We start from the raw sequence: 23,028 nt of genomic DNA on the forward strand, positions 1-23,028 counted from the left end.
TCTGGCGCTGAGGCAGTGACTTGGGGCGTCAGAAACCAACGATAAAACGTGTCTTTTACGTTGGCATGAAGCATGGATGGTTGCCGTTATAGTTTAACAGCGCCCGGCGGCATCAGGGCGAAAGTTAAAGGGATAGTTCACCCAAAAATGAAAATTCAGCCATTATCTACTCACCCATATGCCGAGGGAGGCTCAGGTGAAGTTTTAGAGTCCTCACATCACTTGCAGAGATCCAAGGGGAGAGGAGGTAGCAACACAACTCCACCTAATGGAGGCTGACGGCGCCCCAGATTCAAACGTCCAAAAACACATCATTGAAAGCACAAAATATCTCCATACTGCTCGTCCGTAGTGATCCAAGTGTCCTGAAGCCCCGACATAAAAAGTTGTTTGGAAAAACCTCATTTGAACTGTTTTTAGCCTCATTCAACACTTGTGGAATAACCGCAGGTACCAGCCTTGGAAATTAACCTGACTCCTGTCTGGATATTAAAATTAAAACGTTAAAACGATCTGATGATTAAAAGTCAGAGGATCTAAACCAAATTTCATGGCACTCGATCAAATAGTTGTTGAGACGTTTCAGTCTGGAACAAAGTGATGACCAACACTGCCGTCCACAGAGATGTGCCAACAGCTGGTTGATGTTAAGGTCGTGTATCTGCGACTAGACGAAAGTCAGGTAGAGAGTGGATTGCTGTGGCTGTGAGAGCTGATATTCAACACCTCCAACATTTAGAGGAGAAATTAAATCATTAGTATGTTCAGTAATATCATTCTGTGGTTGTAATCAACACTGCAGGGTAGTGTTGACTTTTTTCAATGCAGCTTTAGTATTTTCTGTCTAACACAGGCACCCTGTGACAGACTCAGCAGGTGTTTTCTTTGTAGTTACTGACACAAAAGGTCTCCAACCCAACTCATGTGTCAGGCGTTGTCACGACGCTGGTGTGGTCTGTAACTGAAACCTGCAGCGTTTGATGAGTACATGTCGGACAAGTCGTGTTTGTCCTGCAGCACAGAGAGGATCAGACGCACAGGGAGGACGTGATGGAGTGAAACTGAGGCAGCAGATGATCAGAGCATCAGTCGGAGTCACTGTGATCTGAAGTTACACTGGTGCCTTTTGTTAATGCAAGAACACGATGAAAAGACGGCATTGAACCCAATTAACTAACACACTTTATACTAAAATATATCACTATGCTAGGTCTATATCGGCCTATATAATATGTATATACTCAGTGTCTGTTACTTTCATTTATTGCTCTGTATGATTTAAAGGGAGCTGACAAAAATAATTAATGTTAAAAGGGTAGTTGTAATAAGCTGAGGCTCCAGTCCTGTTATGGTTTTTTATTGTTTTGTTTATCTTTTGTTTGAATGCCAAAAAAGTGTTAACTTAATGTTTATTTCTTGTGATATTATCTAACTAAGAGTGTATTTGAGTTTTATAAGTTGGAAAATGACCGAACTAAACCAAACTAAAATGAAATAAAATTAAATAAAATTTAAAATAAATTTAAGACATCTAAATTTCTTAAACATCTCAAACAAAATTGTGTATTTCTCTTGGATTAGTTAGAAAAACTATTTACTGTATTATTTTATCCTCCTGAGACCCTAACTTTTTCCTCGCTATTTGAGATTAGTAGGACCTGATAAGTATAAAAAACTAAACACTGTCAACATTAAAGTCTTAACATCCTCAAAGGAGACGATAATAAAGTCCCATGTCCTTCAACGAGTTGATGAATAAAGTGTCTTATCTTGTTACTGTTGCTAAAATTGGTCAAATTTGTTGTCATACCAAATAAGAAATGTTATTAATCATAAATAAACAAGTTTCAAGCATAACATGCGATCAGGTTTTGGACCTTGTCCATTTTTGTGTCGGGATCAGCTGCAGACTGACTTGGCTGCCATCTTGTTTTTACATGGATTAGTGTATTGTGCTCTTACTGCCACTAGATGGCACAAAAAAATGTCCACGAACGCAGACGGGAGGTCTGACTTAAGAAGAATTGACCTATGGCTAAGCCCCGCCCTCAAATGCAGTGAGCCAATCACAGTGCGTATAGCCATTCCCATACACTGGGACATTCTCTGCCTGGACGTCCATTGAAATGCATTACAGAAAGTCAGTTTGTTCGGTTTTATGAGCTTTTTCTGAGATTTGAAGTTTAAAAATGGTCAAACGGTGTGCATGGGGTACATGCAACTCTGACACAAGGTATCCTGAGAGGCTGGGCGACCACGTGTATTTTTTACACTTTAAACCACATCTCAACCGAGAAAAGTGTCTCCTTTGGATAAAGTTGTGTGGTAACGTTAGACCACAACATCAACTCAACGTGAATAAGATTAACAATGATGTCTACATCTGTTCTAAGGTAAGTCAACATTGTGTTTGAGGCAACATATTGTCACTTTGCTGGAAAGAAATATAAAGTTATCTTTAACATCTCTAGCTAACGTTAGCTAAAGTTAGCCTAACGTTAGCTCCTAGCTGCGTTGTTCATCATGTCACCTTGTTTGCTGGGAGTTCATTAGCCTATTTTGTTCTAGTTTTGTACTTTGGTGATCGTACATCATTGTTAGCTGTTGTCCAAAGGGCTCTAGTTAAGCTAACGTTAACTTCTGGAGCTTAGCTTCATTAACTTATCTGTAATGGCAGAGATAACAAAGGTTGGCAAACGTTATGCTGAATGATTCAGTGTAAATACTGTAGCACCAAACTAACGGAGAGACACTCTTGGTAAAGATGGTAAAAAGGCCGTTATCCTTTTCTCATATTCTGAGCCAAAAACCTTAACTTCAGTGGCACTTTAACTTGTTGTCTTTGATGGTGACGGCAACCAGATGCGGTTCACAAGCGTACACTGTGACCTGTAAATTTTGGCTTGTAATTTAAGCTTTTCATCGACCTTCTCAACAATAAAATGATGAATATATCCCTCCAATGCGTAGTTTAGGCCCTTTTGGTTACTTCTCAATGACATCTGATTGTTATGTCCCCAAAAATCATCAGTTGCCTCCTGTGAAATGTCGTGTACTGTGACACCTGCCATAGCGCCGCTCACTGAATGTTGATAGTTTGTCCGAGTGAGTGGAGGGGGCGTGGCTTAGACATAGGTCAATTGCATATAAGGTGCAGTAAACCCAAAACATGATGTCCTCATATGAGGACACAGGGTCTCAGAAGGATATACTATTCAGCCTCTAAGTGTCTTCCTGATGTCAGAAAGTGATGAGCTGCAGGGCTTCTTCAGGCCTCGCTGGTTTGGTCATCGTACAGTTCAGTAGATGGAAAGTCACCTGAAGCTCCACGTCGCTGACCCTTGAAGCCGTTCCAGTCGAGATGGACGACAGCCAGAGTGTGGAGGAGAAAGATGATCTCAGACGATAATCCTATTGACACTGAGCACTAAAACAAACACACACTTTTACACAGGCATCAGTGTAACTGTGACGCCCAAACTTAAACTCTGTAAAGAAGTGTAAACCAAATAGAACAACATCATTTTTTTTCTTGTAAACTTGCCACACAAAGACTACACACACACACACACACACACACACACAGACTGTAATGGACCCTTGCTGATGTACTGTTCGGGGAGCAGACAGGTGTTTCATGTCAGAGCTGTTGTTTACACTGTCTGGTTTCCATTTCGACATCAACAGAGACGCAGCTCACGGCTTCCTGTCTGTCCTGACCCACCTGACTGCTCCAAATCACAGAGGGAGAAACTGGAGGAGGGAGTCGTCGCTGACGTCTCTCCTACTGTCTATATGTCCACAGGCTTTACGTTCGAGTTACAGGGATCAATGTCGGTCTGTTGCATCAATGAAATACCTCGACAACTAATCAATGGATTGTCATGAAGTTGTGTTCAGACGTTCATGTTGCCCTCAGGATGAATCTCAGTGAATTTATTGATACTCTTCTTCTGGTGCCATAATAAGGTTGACTTTTGTGGTTTTGAGTGAAACTATGGCCGTAGATTTAGTCTAACACAACTGCACAGCAACTTTTTTGTACTGATGAACCAGGAATGTCTCACACCCACTCAAACCAAAGTGACCAAACCTTGTCTACGAGAATGAACCAGACCGTTACTTGTAGGGAACAATACTTCAGCACCAAGTTGATGCCAAAGTTCTGAAAATGTGACAATACTCGATTTTCTCGAGGCATTCAATTGTTCCAGACCTGACGGGGCAGCACTTACACCTACAATACCTTGAGCTGCAGCTCCACCTTGAATAGTTGAAAGGAAAATTATTTTTTCCTGTAGCATGTATTTCCTAAATTCTTTGCAGTTGGAGTGCCGTGTATTTACCTCTGCAACAATCAACAGCAGCCTGATGAGGTGCTGAGCGTCTTTCTTGTGCTTAGTGCTGCACGTTTGCCTTTTTTTAACGGTTGCTGAGAGTTAAAAAATTTTCAACTTTGGGTAAACGCTGCACTCGTCACTCTCACTTTTTAACCAGGCATCCAATCACAGTGGAGGAGGGGCGGGACAAATAGCCAACCACAAAGACTAACTGTCACATTCTCACTCCAACCCCGTTACATATTGATGTTTGGTCATGGACTTTCCACATCTGGTTGGTTGTTGACGTTCTGGGACGCCGTGTCAACTTCAGCCTGTTACACACATTGTCTGTTTTCAAAATACACTTCTGTTTTCACAGGAAATGTACAGTTTGCATTTAGTCTCTTTCAAAATAAAAGCACTATGTCTGTACAACACAGCAAATTGATTGTTTTGTCCTTCAACAACAAAAACACGTGGTTGGGTTTAGGAAAAAAGAACAGGGTTTGGCTTAACAATGCTACGGTAAGTGAACACTGCTTTCCTGGGTGAAAGTCAGTAGTTGCTGTTTTGTGGTGTGTTCTGCACCGTTGGCCCTTCATCAGCCCTTGTCAGCTTTTTCCAGCCAATTCAGCATGTTGGATCAGTCTAGGAGATGATGGAGCCCGTCGGTGAATGAAATCACTCTGACTGGCAGCTCGGCTTGGTGCATGAGAAGAGAAACGGAAGTGAGGAAAGTAAACAAAGAGCTATTGTCAGGGAGTGAGACCAAAACAAACTTGTTACCATTGAGCTATTTAGAGAAACACCTCCTGATGGTTTGTGTTATTGTTCATTGGTGCACGCTCTGTTCTTTCAGCACTGGATTATGATGTTTATGTGCTAACTAGCATCGTGATGGTCTTCCGGTTTCCATTTTGAATGACGATTACAGATGACCGCCGTCTGCTGGTTCGGAGAGTTATTTCCTCTCACGCAGGCACAGAACTTTCGTGCTGGTTGGTCGTTGGCTGTAGCCTTTGTGGTGTGTTCATGTGCAACTTTTTGGCCGAGACACAGGTGACGTGAGGCGAAGCAACAGTCAGTCTTTGGTCGCTACTTGTTTTTTGATGTTGGCTTGGTGTGTCTGGGACTTAATATGTACAAGTGCTGAACAACAACAACAACAATGGAGAAATGAGCTAATTGTCATGAATCCACACAGACTAGTACTTTGTGTTGAAGGTGGATCATCAGGGTGTAATAATATAATTTAAATTACAGTAAGTTTGAATATTTTTAATAAAAGAGTGTATGTTTAAGTGCATGGAATTTATGTTTTTGTTTTTTCCCCGTGGTATCAAGTTGGGTATTGAGAATTGTTGAATTTCACTGGTAATGGTTTCGATTAAATTTCTGGTATCATGTGACATGCCTTGTTTCTTCCCAAAGTAACACCTTCCACTTTTGTACTTTATCCTGTGTAAAAGAAGAAAATGTTGTCCATATAATGGTGCCAGAAGAAAGGTCAGGGGGTCACCCAAATCATCAGTTAATTAATGAATATAAATTTAATCCAGTCGTTGCAGTAGCAGTTGAGATGTTTGTCTCTGGACCAAAGACGCAGCGGAAACCTCCATACTGAGGCGATAACGATGTAACAACATCCTCACCACATAAAAGCTGCTTCTTGTTACTTGAACTTCTCACCTCTGAACCTTTAAACTAGAGGTCATGACCCCGCCGCAGTCTGAGTGTTGGAGGTCAGCGATTAAGTGAAAGCAGCAGAGTGAATAACGCCACCAGAGCGAGGCGGCTGCACAGAAACATCAGGACAAGAAAAACGATGTCACTTCTCCCTGATTGTTTCTTTATTGCCGCCTTTTGAAGGAAACGAGCTGCAGCCGGCCGGCGGGGGTTGTAACACAGCTGGAGCACGTTGCAGTAAATCATTCTCTATGTATGGTCATGCAATGATTCATGGGAAAGTGGCGGGGAGTGAGTTTCTGCCTCATCAGGAGGTTTAGTTCCACTTTGGTGCTCTGTTACTCCGTTATTCTCCAGAAACTAAAGTTTAGAGTTTTCTCTGCTGGATGTCATGTTTTTACATTTAAACCACATTTAAAGATTTAAGGATCAGACTGTCTGCACTTTAAAAGAAGTGATGACTGGACCATCCTGGGATGATCCACAGAAACCCAAAAACAAGAAGAGCTTTATTCTCTCAGAGGAAAGATTGAATCTGCAGAATGTTTTCCCTGAACAGTGTCTCACAGGCAGATTTAGCGTAACATCCCTGACAATCAGGAGTTGTAAGTTACAGAAGGTAAAACCAGCATTAATTTTGACAGCTATTTTAGTCTTACTCTTGAGAGAAAAATGTTTTGGTTTTAGCCACATTTTAGTCATTTTTATCCTTCATAGTCCATGAAAATTCAAAATGTAATAGTAATGAATGTTAGTGGGAGACTATCAGACATCAAAAGTCGAGAACAGCCATACTTGTAATTATCTTCAAATGCCACATGAGCGACAGGCTGGTAAACTCAAGTGAATAGTCTACACCAGAATGTTTTGCTAGCCAGCAAAGAGCCTCACACCGGAGCAGCGTCAGCCGTTAGTGCGAGTTGTGAGCTGTAATTCAGCAGTAAATAATCAGCCGAGTGTGTCTGACTGTGGATGGTGGAGCTGCTGGATGGATTTGTGGAGTTTGTTAGTTGCAGCGGTGGCTGTTAGCAGCTAGCTCCGCTCGCAGACTTCACAGCTTCACCCCGCAGGACTCCACTCAGTCCGGACTGGAGAAGGTTTGTGGGTTGATGGTGTTTGACAGGCAGGTAGGAGGCTCAGTTATCTGTGAGTGTAGCTGTGCTGTAAGTGAACAGTCTGAAGGCCATGTCCACACAGAGACGAGATTAGGTGTATCTGCAAAGGTTTTTTATCGTATAGACTTTTCGTAAACACGGAATCAGTGTTTTAGGAGCCCAAATACGCCAACTTTTCAAACTGGGTCCCAGAGTGAAAAAATCTGAAGACGCCACTTTTGTGTTTCCGTATTTAAAACACAGTACGCCTCTTTTCTGAAACAATGACGCCATAACCCCACCTCTCCCTTAACCCGCACATGCTAGTCAACATTCTCCTGCAGTTTTATAGTTTTGTAATCAAGTGTGACCCTAAGTAGCAGCTCTACCTCGTCATCAGTCCAAACAAAGTGGGCTCCTCTGGCATTTGTATTTTCCGCCATCTTCTTCTTCATGTTCGTTTACATCGCACAAGTTTTATGCGAATGCTCTATTTCTTATTCTCTGTTTCTGGTGTACTTTGTGGCAGCGTTGCAGCACCACTTACAGGCCTTGCATATGTACTACAGCGTTTTCAGTGGCTTCATGTTTACGTACACATATCTTGAGACGATTCCGTGTTTACTTGAACACTTGAACACCTTGAGGGAATTTCTTCAAATTATTAATTTACCCACTTTGTCGTGGTATCCAGATTACTGATCATTATTTTTCAAACATCTCACTGAGAAAATATTTTCATGAAAGCACTAATTGTCAGTTCAACAATACTGTTGTAATATCGATCAAAATTGTTGTGTTTGATGTTTGATTTTCTTCATATCACCGAGCTGTTAAGTTTATAGTGTTGGTGCATCAGTTGAATCATTTAATGATCCCGACATATGAAATTAAGAAAGCAAATTTTATTTTAAAACTCTAAAAAAGGTCAATTAGTAGTTGTTCTGGAGCTTCGGATCATATCACGTGATCTTTGTATTGGCATCATACTGAGCACGCACACACAGTTCAACACAATTTATTTTTTATTTATTTAAAGATTTTCTCCTACATATAGACCATATTGTTTTATTTCAAAGATATATTTCTTTTTTCCTGGAATGATTTGAACCATGTAGAAAGTCCCTCCATCTGCTGCAGCTCTTCTCGACAGTAAAATCCACCCTGCAGGAAGTTTTAAAGCCCAATCTGATCCAAACTTTCAGAGAGATTCTGATCTCCTCTTTACTCATAGACAATTAATCCAGTGCAGCTCCTGCGCTTTTAAAGCAGTCAGATTAAAGGCAACCTGCCTGTAAAACACCTGCTTTACGAGACAACTGTACCTCCTCTCTGAAGGTCTTCATACTGAAGGTGCTGCCCCGCAGGCGACCTCTTCGCTCTGCAGACTGTCAAACATGTAATCCTGGATTAGACCCACTATCATCCAGAGCTCAGAGGGAATAAACACCGCGCAGCAGGAGACCTCATCTCCTAATTTACTGCAGACTAATACTGAACCGACCACAAACAGGTCGAGACATGAAATTTAATTTGGAGAGGAGGTTGGAAACACTCAGAGGGATTTCTGACTGTGTGACTGTCTTGGCTTGAAGTTTGTAACACTGAGTACATTTTGGTTCATGTGGAGGATTCATGATGTTTGAGTTATAATCTGGACCTGACAGACAGAGTCAGGTGTGTGTGTGTGTGTGTGTGTGTGTGTGTGTGTGTGTGGACAGGCTTTCCACCAGATTCTGGGACATTTGTAGAGATTTGCTCAGCCACAAGAGCATCAGTGATGTCCAGCACTAATGTTGGTTGATCAGGTCTGGTTTGTGATGGCTGCTCTGGTTCATCCCAAAGGGGTTAGATGGGGTTGAGGTCAGCAGCCCTTAAAACTAGGTAGTTTGATTGTAAAGTTGTGTTGATGTTTATTTGCACATCAGAGACTTAAGGTTTATCTTAGCCACTTGGGTGCAAAGTCAACACTAAAAGCCCTTTCCCTACAAGACAAAAAAACCACAAAAGCCCGTTTGGACCAAACCCTTTCAGTCCAGCACCTTTGGAACCAGCAGTAACCCTTCAGACATGGTACCTAGACCCTCGGTCTGTTCAGACAGTCCTCTTAAATGGTGTCACTCACTGCTCCGTCCAGCACTCGCTGTATTTCCTCATCAGCGGTGACACAGATGGAAGTCTGCACCTGGTGTATCGTCCACAGAACGAGGCTGCACGCTCATTCAGCAGCTCATTCCAACCCAAATCAATCACTTATTGGCTGCTGTTCCAGCTGTTCTTTAAAGCTCTGTCTCATGTTTGTTCATGTTTCATGTGTGAAACATGAACCCAGTTTGCTGTTCAGTGTGACTGACTGGCTCTTTTAAAATGACTCACTATGTTCTTGAGAAATCAAACCCTTCTCAGTTTTTTTGCTTCAACCTGCCAAGAAACAAAGACACAAGGTGCATTGTTTTTGCTTTTTGCTTGGCAGCTTCTCATAATGTAGAAAGGTGCTGGCAAGTTTGAACATTTGTTTTTACATGTGAGCTCAGCAGACCTGCAGCCTCCAAGCTAACATTTCTGCAAATCATGGATATGTAAGATCTGTACATTCATATATGTAGTGGGTATGTTTACACCGTGACACTTCAACAGTACTGTGGTTAGTGTGTGGTTATGTTTAGGCACAAAAACCACAGATCATGTTTTAGCTTCAAATACCATGTTTGGTGCCACAATCACGGCCACGAAATCTCACGATGTTTGTTGGTCTCAAACAGTGGTCTGTAGTTTGGTGGTCATCTTCTTCTTGCCAACTTCCCATGAGTCCTTGCATCACTCTGTGTGTAAATATATCTATCTATCTATACATATATATATATATCAGCAGTGCACCTAATGCACGGTTCAGCTCCAAAAATAGAAATTCTAAACATAGTGTCAGATGTTTTAGAAGAAGAAGAAGAAGATATGCTTTATTAATCCCGGAGGGGAAACTTTTTCACTCTGTTGTCATACACGCAGGTCTGAAATACACACACGTGCACAAACAGGACCTACACATGCATCAAATAGAGAGAAGTCAGAGTGAAGGGGGGGGGGGGGGCTGCTCATGGACAGGTGCCCTGAGCAGTTGGGGGTTCAGTGCCTTGCTCAGCAGCACTTTGGCAGTGCCCTGGAGGCAAACAGGCACCTCTCAGACTACTATGCTTCATGTTTGGTCTGGATGGGGACTTGAACTATCCTGTTCCCAACCCAAGTCCCTCTGGACTGAGCTACTGTGGCATCAACATCAGTTAAGCCTCGTGTCCACATACACACACAAGTGTATGAAGACTGGTCAACAGGAAGTACATTCATTCCTATGGGAATCTCCATGATATCCAAGGTACCTGTGCAACTCCTCCTGTAATATTACAGTATGGAATTTGCCTTAAGTATGTTAAAAAAACTTTTACGGTGAATTGCAGAGAGACCATATGACAGTGTGCTAACTAGCTAGCATGCTTTTTCCTGTAATTAAATTGCCTGTTGATCATCAAGTGAGTTTACTCCACCCCATTTTGTAGCAAAAACGCCTAAAATGACATACCCAAATTAAAATGACTGTAGCTTCTGAACCGCTCTGACTACATGCATGCATGAGGTCTTGCCAGAAAGAAACCTCTCTGAAGTTTCTTGTGAAAATGTCAGAAACAGAGACAGAGTAATGGGCCTCTGAAGTCAGTAAAATATTGAAGATTTTACCTAAAATAAAATAAAAAATGTGTTTCAGGATGAATAACTGTCTGTGGCTTCATCTGAGCAGGTAAATGACACTGTGGGGCTGTAGGCACACTATCAATGAACACTTGTTTCAAATTTGAAGAAGACTGCTCAAAGTATGACCATTCTACAGTGTTTTTACCATGAAAAGATCCAGGCGGAGCTCCAAATGACAAGGCGGTCACTCAGCTTCAAAACAGTACTATCAGTGATCAAACAACACTATCAGTGATCAAACAACACTCAGCCAGCTTCAAACATTGTACCTTATTGAAATCAGGTGTGATTATGATAGCTGATGTTGTTTATGACACAGAAACACCATAAAATATCACCAAATAAAGCCATATGAAACGTGAAAGTTATGATCCCACTTTCTAGATGGTATATCTCAGCCAAAAATAGTGGTAGGAGTGAGACTCTTACCTTTTATAAACCAGCTAAGTCCTCGCTAACAGCTCCACATAAGATCGCGAGTAATCCTTTAACTTTTCCCGTCGAAAAACGGCATGACATGACTTGTCGCCACTCATCGCGATTTTGGACTTTGTGTGTTTAGGCTGCTCTGGTGTGAAATCCATAAGAAATAAAAACGATGTTATTTTTGAAAAGTCGAGAGCTTCCTGAATCCGGCAATACCAAACATCACATGGTTTGATGACGTAGTGCGCCTGGGAGATACCATTTAACAGAGGAGGGGGGGAGCGAGGACGTTGGCGCCGTTCATCCGTCTTTTTAATTCAATATTTCACAAAAAGTTCTATCCATCTATAAAGAAATGCACTTCCTTGCGTTGGACACTAGAGGCGTCATCTGTTTATTTCAGGATCTATGGACACCAGACACACACATAAGGGGAAACAAGGCGTTAACATGGCGGCTCACCACAAATAAAAGAATGTGTGAGAAACCCTGGATTAACACACATAACACAAAGTAGCTGTCTGAACATGTAGACGTACACGAAGTAGGAAGCTAGTGTGCAGGAATGTTTACGTGTTGCCTGGTGTGAATCCAGCTGCGTTTGTTTTGGCAGAGCTAAATAAATCATTAAATAAACAAACAAACAAACAAACAAGTCATAATCTGCTGTGGCTTTTTACTGCTAACTAATGAATGTCACTTGTAGAGCTGCTGTGTCAAAGGTTGTGCTGTTGTACTGAATATCAGCACGCCTGAGAATCAGTCGTAGGTGTGACGCCTCAGGCCGTCTCTGTGATACTGCTTAATCTCCATGTTTGTTCATGTTATTGTGAGAAACATGAGCCCAGTTTGCCGTTCAGTGTGATTGGCTGGCTCTTTTAAAATGACTCACCATGTTTCTGAGAGATCAAACCCTGCTCAGATTTTTAGCTCCAACCTGCCGAGAAAAAAACAAGAACAAAACAAGGTGCATTGTTTGTTTGTTTGTTTGATTGTTTGTTATTTGATGGCAGATGTGGTTTATGAACCCTTGCAGCTTCTCATGCCGCTAAGTTTGAAAAACTTAACACGTGAACACACCTTTAGGCAGCGTTCACAGCCGGTGTGATCTGATGCCTGAAGGAAACGTTGGAACATAATCCAGTCAGTTATTGGAGCGCAGGTTTATGAGCAGAAACACAAGGTGGTCTCTGTTGTAATAAAATATAAGTGCATGTTTTTCTCCTCGGAGGAAATTCCATCAATGAATTCCCAACATTTCTCTCCGTATTGTGACTGCTTATAAACACACACCTCATCACGTCACCGTATTTCTCCTTCGTGTCACGTGACCTCTGCTCTGTGTTTCCCAGTCGGGCCCTCGGCGCTCTGTTATGGTAATGAGGTGTTGTTCTCTAACGGCCCCTCGGGGCGTCGACTCCACTTCATTAATGTGACAGATGCCTGGACAGCCGCTTGGGTTAATGATGTCACCGTGCAGGAGCTCATTATATACATCGAGTCGGAGTGAAGCAGGTTGGTCAGCAAGGTCAAGAGGAAGGTAGGGAGGTTGGTGTGCTGCGGATCAGACATCATTATGGTAGACTGGGCAGAAAAATGGCCATTGTTACTTTGAATTTGGGCTGAGCTCAGGTGTTGTGACAGGTTGGTGCTCCTGTCAGGCAGCTAAACATGCCCTTAAATATCCCCCTCTGAGTGTACTCCCTAGGTTTTTATATCTATTTAGGACTTTTCCTTTCCATGTCCCTCAGTCTTTCTTTAAGCGTCTAAATAGTTTGATAACTAAATTTCTATGGCGGGGAAAGTTGGCTAGAATAAAACTGAAAGTCCTCTGTTTGAGCCCAGGTGAGGGAGGACTTGGTCTCCCTGATTTGTATTTATATTACTTAGCGGCACAATCAATGGTCATATGGGCCTGGCAAACAAATAGACAGAACCCTCCGTCGTGGTTACAAATTGAGCAATATCAATTAGCTGACATTAATCTTTCTAGCCTTCCATATATTCCTTTTGTATATACTTTCAAAAGAATTTTAAACAACCCTTTTGTTTTACATGGGTGCAAAATTTGGTCAGATATTAGGAAAAAGACTGAAAACCTTCAATCGATCTTTACAGCTACCCCCTTCTATGCTAACCCTGCTCTACCTGAGATACTAAAAGATGAATCCTGCTCGTTATGGTATAGTAAAGGTATTCGGACATTTGGTGACCTATTTGATAGTGGGGCGCTACTATCCTTTGAACAATTAAGGTCAAAATTCCATCTGGATCCCAAGCATTATTTTAAGCACCTACAGGTTAGAGATTATATTAGAGTTCAGCAAGGAGGTAAATTACTGTCTTTACACCCTTTGGAAGTGGACACCAATATCGTGGGTAAAGATGTAAAGAAATTTGTTTCAATTATGTACAAAATGTTATTGAAGTTTTCTATTCGTGGTCCAGTAGGGGCAAAGCTTAAATGGGAGCAAGACCTTGGTGCTGAATTTAAGGATGAAAGAGCCAGATATTTTGATTTAACAGTCGTCATAGACTGCAACAATTTAATTTGATTCATCGAGTATATTACACACCACAGCATTTAAATAAAATGAATCCCGATCTTTCGGCTCTGTGCCCTAGATGCAAAATAGAGATTGGGTCTCTTGTCCATATGTTTTGGTCATGCTCCCATTTGAACGAGTTTTGGAAAACTGTAAAAAATACCATTGAAAAAGTGATTGGTTTTGAGTTTGCTTTAAATCCAAGGTTAGTATTACTGGGAGATGAATCCATATTACCTTTAGGTCCTGAATATAATATCAGATTTGTTAAAATGGCCTTGATAGCTGCAAGTAAGTGTATTGCATTAAAATGGAAAAGTGTTGCATCTCCGTGCTCTAATATGTGGCTGAATGAGCTTTCATCTTATATTCCACCCGAAAAAATAATGTACAATTTGAAGAAGAACCCAAAAGCCTTTGATGAGGTATGGGGCGATTTTCTTGCTTTCATGCACAAAGAATGAGGCGGACTGAATTCTTTCTAAGACGATGAATCTTGAAAATTTCTGAAAAACTTTGTAAATGAAATTTGACTTAGGTTTTTTTTTTTTTTTTCTCTGTTTTTGTTTTTTGTTTTGTGTATGTGTATATGTGTATGCATATGTGCATGTATGTGTATATATGTGTATGGGTGCATATACATGCAGATGTTTGTGTAGATATGTAGTTATCTATTTATTTTAATTGTTTGTTTTGATAATTGTACCCTTCCTGTTGATATGTGAGGGGTTGGGGGGGTGGGGAAGGGTTATGAAATTTTCTGAATATGATTTTCTGTAAATACCCTTAAACTTATAAATAAAATAAAAAATATACGGGGAAAAAAACCCCAAATATATCCCCCTCTGAGGGGCACACTGGTGACTTATGAGTTAACGCGCTGAACATAAAACACAACATCCCTGGTTCCAGTCCAGCTGAGCTCTTAGTTACATGTCGTTCCTCATCGCTCTCTCCCTTCATTTCCTGCCATCTCTTTATTTGCGACTCCCTAAAGAAGCATTAAAACGCCCCAAAAAGCATTTAAAGGTTAGTTTGTGTAAGATTTAAGAGGATTAATGGCATACAGTGGTGAAGACTGCAGATTGTAACCAGCTGAAAGTTCTCCTCGTTGGAATTCCTCCAGTGTTCAGGAGGTTTTCTGCAGAGGGCTCTTCCTCTCCAAAACAAGGAGACAAACCAGTTGCTAAGTAGCAGGTGGCACCTTGTATGGTAGCGTCGGCCATCTTTAACTTTGAGACTCTTGATGGTGTTTCTTACAGCAGATTGTGATCACTGTTAACTTGCACAGGTGGCTGAAATGATTTCACTGTTAGCCAACACTGGCTTACCATGTTGACTCAGCTGCTAATGCTAAAGCTAATGCTACACAGTGTTACTTAAACAAAGTGGGGTCACAATGTGCGAAACACAAGAGGCAACACAGCAGAACTGTGTTGAGCAGGTTTTTAACCACAAAGCAAAGAACTGGACAAACTGAAATCTATTTTTCGATCTAGCAGCTGTTGAGATTTTTCAGTCTGAACCAAAGTAACATGAATTCTTGCTCTGTTTTTTTTTCCTGAGGTGGAAACTTTACTATCACCTCTCATGTTCCTTCTGTCTGCTGCTTCTCTCCTGCACCTGCACACACCTGAGGTTGGATGTGTGCACCATCCATCTGTGCAGTTTTGTTCTTGCAGTCTAATGCATCAGCGTACACAGTGTTGTTGCACAGTAAAATACATGTAATACATTTCGCAGTAGCTTGCTGGTTGTGAAACTACATTCATATTTGTATTGTGATTTAAGAGATTTTTACATACTTTGTTTATTTACTTATTCTTTGTGTGTGTGTGTGTGTGTGTGTGTGTGTAGTTCATTAATGAAACTACAACTTATTATGGGCCACTAAAGAGATAATTTTTTTAAAATTTTATTTTACCATTGCATCTCTACTGTAACTGAACCTACTCTGATCACAATTAATCCTAAGTATTGATCATTTCTATTTCTATTTATTTATGAACAAATCTTTTTAGCACTAAAATTAAATTCAGCATTGAAAAAAAATCCACTTAAGTATAAAACATAGGGATTAAAAATGTTTAACTTTATTTTAGTTTGATATTTTTGTATTATGATGTGGGTTTTTTTCATGACAAGCTTTAGATTTTTTATATCACTCTTTTTAAGTGTATTTTTTTTTTTTTTTAACATTGACATTGTCATTACAATGACACGTCTTTTTTCAATCTCTATTTTCAGTTTCAAGTTTTTGTTAGTGATTTGGTGCAAAAAAAGTGCCACAAAAATACAAATAAATATTATTTGTATTTTTGTGGCGTTTTACATGTACAGTAGTACATTAATTTATTCATGTTGCTAAATGGAGTGGATACTGCCACCCTAATTTTGTTGTGTTTAATATGCAATGAAAATAAAGTATTTATCTAAAAACAGAACTGACACTGAAAAAAGAGTGACATTAAATAAAAATCTGAAGATTGAACACCACGTCAGAATGCAAACAAATAATAAATAAATAAAATAAAAAGCATTTTCTGCCTGTTTTTTATTTTTCAGTGACACTTTTTCTTTTTAAATAATAATAAATAAATAATAAAACCAAAGTCGACATTCCTGCACTTTTCCCATGATTAGTGAGGTTTTTATTTAATTATTTTTGGTTTATGACCTGCAGACAAGTCGGCATTTTTTGCTCAAAACTCAATTTAGTGTTTTTTGGTTTGTTTGTTTTTTTTGCTGATGTTTCTTTTTTTATTAAATATTATTTAATAATTATTAATTATATTTTGTTAGAATTTTGCACCACATGAACATTGTCAGTAATTTGAACTACTTTTTAGTAAATCAAACTAAATTTCTCCTGAGGAAGCTTTGCTGTAGTTCAACATCTCCCAGTTTGAAGTCATTTGTAGTTTGCAGAGCTTTCAAAGTAACTTCACTGAGCCGTCACTAGAATCCTGTGTCTGAAGAATACAGTGTTGAGTTTTATTAGTGCTGCTGTTGTTCTGGATGTCTTTATATTGAAGGGTGTCTACAATAGTGGAATTTTATGGGTTTGACTTGCAGCCCAACCTGGCACAAATATGGAGCGAGATTTGTCACCCAAATGCCAGTTACTCGCTGACCCACATGTTGAAGGCAGAGTTTAAAAGCAAGTCAGTAACCTAGAAATGAAGCACATCTGGAATTCAGGTTTATTTGCACAAAACAAAATGACAGAAATACAGCAACAAAAGAAAAACAAGTTGTGTACTTGTGATTTAGGGAACCCCTCGGGGCTGAGTAATGCTGGAGGCTGCGCACATACAAAAGTCATGTAATGATTCAGATGAGGAGGTAGGAAGTTGTCTCTGATTTTCAGAGCTGTAAAACAAACACAAAGCAGGTTTATATGAAACAAATAAAAACTCAACATGACAAATAATGTCACATTTTTTAAAGCTGTAATCCTCTGCAGCTCAGAAGAGTTCAGAGTATTGTTGGTGTTTTTGGTTTTGTTTGGAAGCTGTTCAGTGACTTGATGTCGGGCTGCAAATCAAATTAAACCAGTAACAACACACCAACAGCTAAACCATAAAAAACCATTAACGTCCAACCCACTGATGAACCTGTCGGCTCAGGAATTTAAAGGTCATTTGTCTCGCTACATTTATTCTGTAAAACTGTTAATGACCTTACAGAAACCAAAGATGTAATGTGTCAGGTTCATTTTAAGTTCTCTGTGTTTCATGACTGTTGGCTGAATGTTAGCGGTGCTAACAGAGACAAAGATGGCTTCAGTAATGAATAAAGCACATGAATAAATCTCTTCAATGGTCATCTCTTTTGTCTCTCTTGCAGTTGGAGGATATGGATACAGGAACCAACGCAAGTTCTCAGAGGACATCGAGTGGTCGTACGCAGGTGAGTAACGAGGAGCAGTTAATGTACAAAATGAAAAGTGACTTCACTGCTAAGACGTTAAAATGCTCTGACAGTTCACCTGTGTGTTTACAAGATGAGAGTATCGTCCTGTCAGTCAGCGAGACAGGAAGTTCTGGTGTTGAGTGATTCCGGCGGCGTAAAGGCTCTGTGTTTGTTTAGATGCTGCTCTGAGTGACACTTTGTTTATTTTGTTGCAACGAAAACACACACCTGCTGTGGAGTGAGAGGAAGGTAGAGTGTAGTTCAGTGGTACGTTCAGTATGTGCACGAGTTAGCTGCTAACTGAGAATAGACCAGGAGATTAATGTTTGCCACACCTCCTGCTGAAAGGAAGAGTCTGAGAGAGGTGAAGACTTGGTGATGTGTTTATAGTGTTCACAGGATTTGTGTGTGTGTGTGTGTGTGTGTGTGTGTGTGTGTGTGTCCCTGATCCTTGCAGTGCAGTGCTGTGTTACTTCAGAGCAGTTCACACTCTCATGTCTCCTTTCAGAATATAATTAAGGGAAACGATGTCGTCCTTCTCTGCAGAATCACATGAATCCTATTTTACCCGCTTCAGTCTCATTTTAGGATTTGCATGTGAATATAAACACACACACACACACACACACACACACACACACACACAGTTTATTTGATCTCTCTGGATCAGAGGAAGTGATGGCACTGAGGAGAGCTCGACATAGTAAACAAACACTAGAGATTTAATAAAAGCGGTCATATGGCACGTGTCCTCTGATCATCCTGGTGTCACAGGATGTGTTTGTGACCTTTGACCTTTCACTATAAGTGGTGTGTCCATACACAGGCTGTCAGATAAATAAAACTGTATATTTTACCATTTATTGTCCTACTGACTCTCTTAAAAATGTAAATTTATGTAAAATGTTAAATGGTGTGTTAGTTTCCTCTCAGACACGAGCAACCCAGTGTCTAATAAAGCAGATGCTGGACCCAAGAAACATCTGGCAAAGTAGAAAGGAAATGTATGAAGTCTGAGGACGAGCTGTAGACTCTGAGCTTCATTTCGTTCTTCATAAAGCAACAGCGTAGGCTCTGTGTGAACACGTAGCCTGTACCGTAGCCTGACGTGCACCTGCCCAGAAATGTAACTACACGTCACAGCAACACAGACGTCCTGTTTATTTCTGTGAACTGAAAACGATTTCCCTCAGTGGAAACTGTATTTGCTTTAATTTCACAGATAAGAAACAATAAAGTCTCAACACAATGTCATTTCTGGTCCAGCATGTGATTTATCCTGGCTTCATATGAGTACAGGAAAAGTCAGACTGATACATGCATTCAAAAATTTCATAGGCTAATGCTAATAACATTATTCATTCATGCATTCATTCATTATATGTAACCGCTAATCCTAGTACAGGGTCGTAGGCTAATAACGTTAGCATGTTGTATATGTGGGGAAAAAAGGTGTCTAGTATAAGACGGTTGTTTTGTCTGTGAATTTTTAATGTAGTGTTCTCTGATCTGCATTCATTTTGTTTAAGAGAAATGATGTTGACTTAAGGGCCGTCCACACCCAGAAAGATAACTGTAACGTTAACTATAACAATAACAATGGCAGCATCCACACCAATGAACGATATCGTTGTGTTGCTAGGTTACGCCAAACACGCACTGCTCGGTGCGGTCGGCAGGGGAGGGATGAGTGCAGCAAATCTACCAGCCACTTGCATATTTCACCAGCATTCAGCTGGTAATGTTAAATGGTGCTAATTTTGGTCTGTGAACGGTGGTGATAATAATCATAAGGAGGCGAGACAGTTGTTGTCATTCATGTTTAGCTACGTGAGGTAATGCTAGTTAGCATAACAGCTAGCGTTGGCTATTCATAAACGTCTTATCTCCGTGAACAAAAACACTCACCACTTATGCCAAGGGTGCGCCTGATTGCGTCCCAGATGTCCCTCTTCTTGGATGCATCTTTATAAAGTCTCCTACATCGTCCGCCATGTTGAATGAGTCTGAGTGACGTAGTGACGCGATGAACATATCAACCTGTCATTTCGGATGGATTTTGATTGGCTGTCAGTGTTTCTATTGTTCATCAAATCGCTCTGAAAGTGATCTGAACGATATCGTCCACCGCTATCGTTGTCATTATAGTTGTAGTGTGGACGCTGCCTTCCACTTGAGTTTAGAACGATTTTTAAAACTGTATATTTATAGTTATATTTATAGTTATAGTTCTTGGTGTGGACGGCCCTTAAGGTCATTTTTAGATGCAAATTCTGGATGAATGTCTGAATCAAATTTCATCACAACCCATGCGACAGTTGTTGAGATGTTTTACTCAGAGACATGAAACACCAAATTTCATCCAGAAGTTTTTGAGACATTTGACAACAAAGCAGAAAGAAAAATAACTTAGATTTCATCCTTGTTGTGGCGGTAGAGGAACAGTCAGTGGGATTTATCCTCTGGGGAACATGCATGTACCAACCATATGGTAATCCAGCAAACAGTTGTTGAGATATTTCACCGGACCAAAGTGGTGGAGCAGCTGAGTCACAGACCAGCATTTTGTCCATGTTGCAGGAGACTTTTTGTCCACATACAGCCTCCGTACCTTCCACACCCTTCAGTCTGAATCTGGTATCAGCTCACTGTGGCAGCATGAATAGACTCTGTCTGCCCTTTAGTCTGAATGAGCAGGAGCTTAAACAGATGTCTATAAGCTTTACAGCACAATGTGTCATTTACTGAGGAGTGATGGTGACAGTTTGGTGAGACAGGTTCACAGCAGACTGCCTGTGTGTTCTCAGTGAGAGGATGAACAGTGGGGCCAAAAGTGTGAAGTGCCTTTATTGTGTTGTAGGTAAGGTTTTTTGTCTGGTTTGGTTCCCTTAGTTCCAATTAGTAAAAAGATGCAGAGCAGAGGACATCTAGATTATTTCCATTTGGTGGAATAATAACATTAAAAATAGCCGTGGGTTTTAATATTTCACTCAGTGTAAACATCACAAAGCTTCAGTGAGGAGCTGCTGCAACAGAATAATGTATACTGTTTGTATTATATCGACATAATGTGGACAATAATTCTAACTTTACATCTACTTAAGGGGAAATCAAAGGTAAATATTTCGGGCTCAGGAGGTGAATTTACATTTATGATGCTTTTAAATATATAATAAAGAAGAAAGTACATTGAACTATGAGAGATGCTTCACACTGAATTAAGTTTGTTTAAAACAAATCATCCTTTAGATCCTTAGAATTCACCTTTAATGCCTTTAAGCCTTATTTATAAAGTGATCTCTTTACAGTGTTTGATGGTTTTTATCTACAGTATTTTATTACCCAAAATAATCCCAAAAATATCACAAAGTCTGAAGAGTTAGTTGTGTTTAAGTGCATCTGAGGCATCCATCCATTCAATACACACTGACCTCTGTTAAAATATCAGTGTCCTCAGAGCTTGTTGTCGTAGTCCTGTCAGCAGCATGTAGTAGCTGCTACCTGAGAGGCATACAGGTAGAAATTATGTTACCATGGTGACGATCACATCTGTTAAAAGAATGAATCATATCTAGCAACAGGGTCAACCACACCTCCTCACCAAGGTAAAGGTTCTGTCCGGTTCTTGCTCACAGTTGCTCTGAGAACCTTCCTATGGCCCTGTTCCCACCAAACCCTTTCAGTCCAGCACCTGTGGAACCAGCAGTAAGCCTTCAGACATGGTACCTAGACCCTCGGTCTGTTCAGACAGTCCTCTTAAATGTGGGCGGGGTTGTTGTCACTCACTGCTCCGTCCAGCACTCGCTGTATTTCCTCATCAGCGGTGACACAGATGGAAGTCTGCACCTGGTTTATCGTCCACAGAACGAGGCTGCACGCCCACATTTTCACAACAAAATAGAACAGGCTGCAGTGAGAGTCTCTCTCCATGGGATATTTAAAAATAGCAGCTTTGTGCATTTAGTCCTTCTCAGGCAAGCTCAGGGGTTTAGTGTTGCTGTAGCCCACAGGAAGTGAGGATTAGAATATATGACCTTCACATAATCCGCTCCAAATTAATCTATATTTTTAAAGTCATTACTAAAAGTGTGTGTCATATAAAAACTAAAGTGATGCTCAAAGTTGTCACAGTGAAATTTAAGGTGTGCTGATGGATTCACTTCATCAACTCATGCATTGAGTAACATTACAAGTTAACGTTCCACCTTAAAAGTTGCCGGCAGTCGGCCCAGTGAATGAAGTTATTTTTTCTCAGACTCCAGCTGCTGTGAGAGGCAGCAAAACATCCTTTCATTTTATAGTTACAGTTTACTAATAAAACTCTCCACAGTATGAACAGTGGTTACATGAGCCTCAAAACCAGACACAACTCAGCCCTGAGCAGAGTGACCGTCCTCTGCTGACCAATCAGACTGCAGTGTTCACAGCTCCACCTTTTAGTACCAGATCTGTGTGCTAGGTACCCCAACAGAGGGGGGACCAAAAAGTGCACTGAACTGAACTGAACTGAACTGAACTGAACTGCTCCATGGCTTAAATCACTCTTAAGCTAGTACTCTGTAGAAAAATCTTTTAGGTTAAGTTAGGAGCTCTCTGAGAGGATTCTCAGGATGTTTGTGAATACGGCCCCTTAAATATATTAAAGTGAGCAGACACAGCAGACGCTGGGTGAGCGGCCTGACTGTGACATGCCAAACAGTGTAGAAGAAACAATAATTTGTAACCTCTTTTTTACCAGTTTAAATCAGCTGGTCTGTTTGTTTCAGGGACGATAAGATAAGACAGCTCCCTGTAAAAACCTCCTAAACAATGAACAATGAAGGAACTTCTAACCAGAAGTTTCAGCTGGTTGTTATCTGCAGTCCTCACTGATCGACACCACTAAGTCTCCCTAAATCTTACTGTTCTTTTAAGTCCAAACCATAATGTTTCATTACACCAAACTACTCCAGCAGCACTTCAGAGATGATCCTTTTCTGAGCAGACACACATTTTCATGTTACAACTCTTATTGTTTTCTTTAAACTTTTCTGCTACGAGTTAGTCGAGGTTTCACAACCCTGTGGTTTAAGGTCAGGGTATGTTTACAGCCCGTGTGTGTGTGTGTGTGTGTGTGTGTGTGTGTGTGTGTGTGTGTGTTCTCCATTGACATGCTAATATCCGCCCTGACCCAGAAGCCTGTCTGACCTGGTTCAGGCTCTTTGTCCTCTGGTTGCAGAAGCTCTAAACAGCCAATCAGAGCGAGGGCACAGAGTCATGTGACCTCTGGCGTACCTGCTAACAGACACCACACCA

General features: G+C 40.7%; 1 protein-coding gene across 4 annotated transcripts in view; it reads left to right on the plus strand.

Moving 5' to 3' along the window:
* ptprz1a (protein tyrosine phosphatase receptor type Z1a) overlaps positions 1-23,028 on the plus strand; it is a 141,905-nt gene that overhangs the window by 31,199 nt on the left and 87,678 nt on the right. For all 4 annotated transcript variants that reach the window (XM_033635022.2, XM_078168332.1, XM_078168333.1 and 1 more), the window contains exon 2: positions 17,668-17,730. In XM_033635022.2, coding sequence (XP_033490913.2) covers positions 17,668-17,730 — 63 coding nt within the window. The remainder of the gene's footprint in view (positions 1-17,667; positions 17,731-23,028) is intronic.

This window comes from Epinephelus lanceolatus, chromosome 5 (genome assembly GCF_041903045.1).
Source record: "Epinephelus lanceolatus isolate andai-2023 chromosome 5, ASM4190304v1, whole genome shotgun sequence".
Lineage (NCBI taxonomy): Eukaryota > Metazoa > Chordata > Actinopteri > Perciformes > Serranidae > Epinephelus > Epinephelus lanceolatus.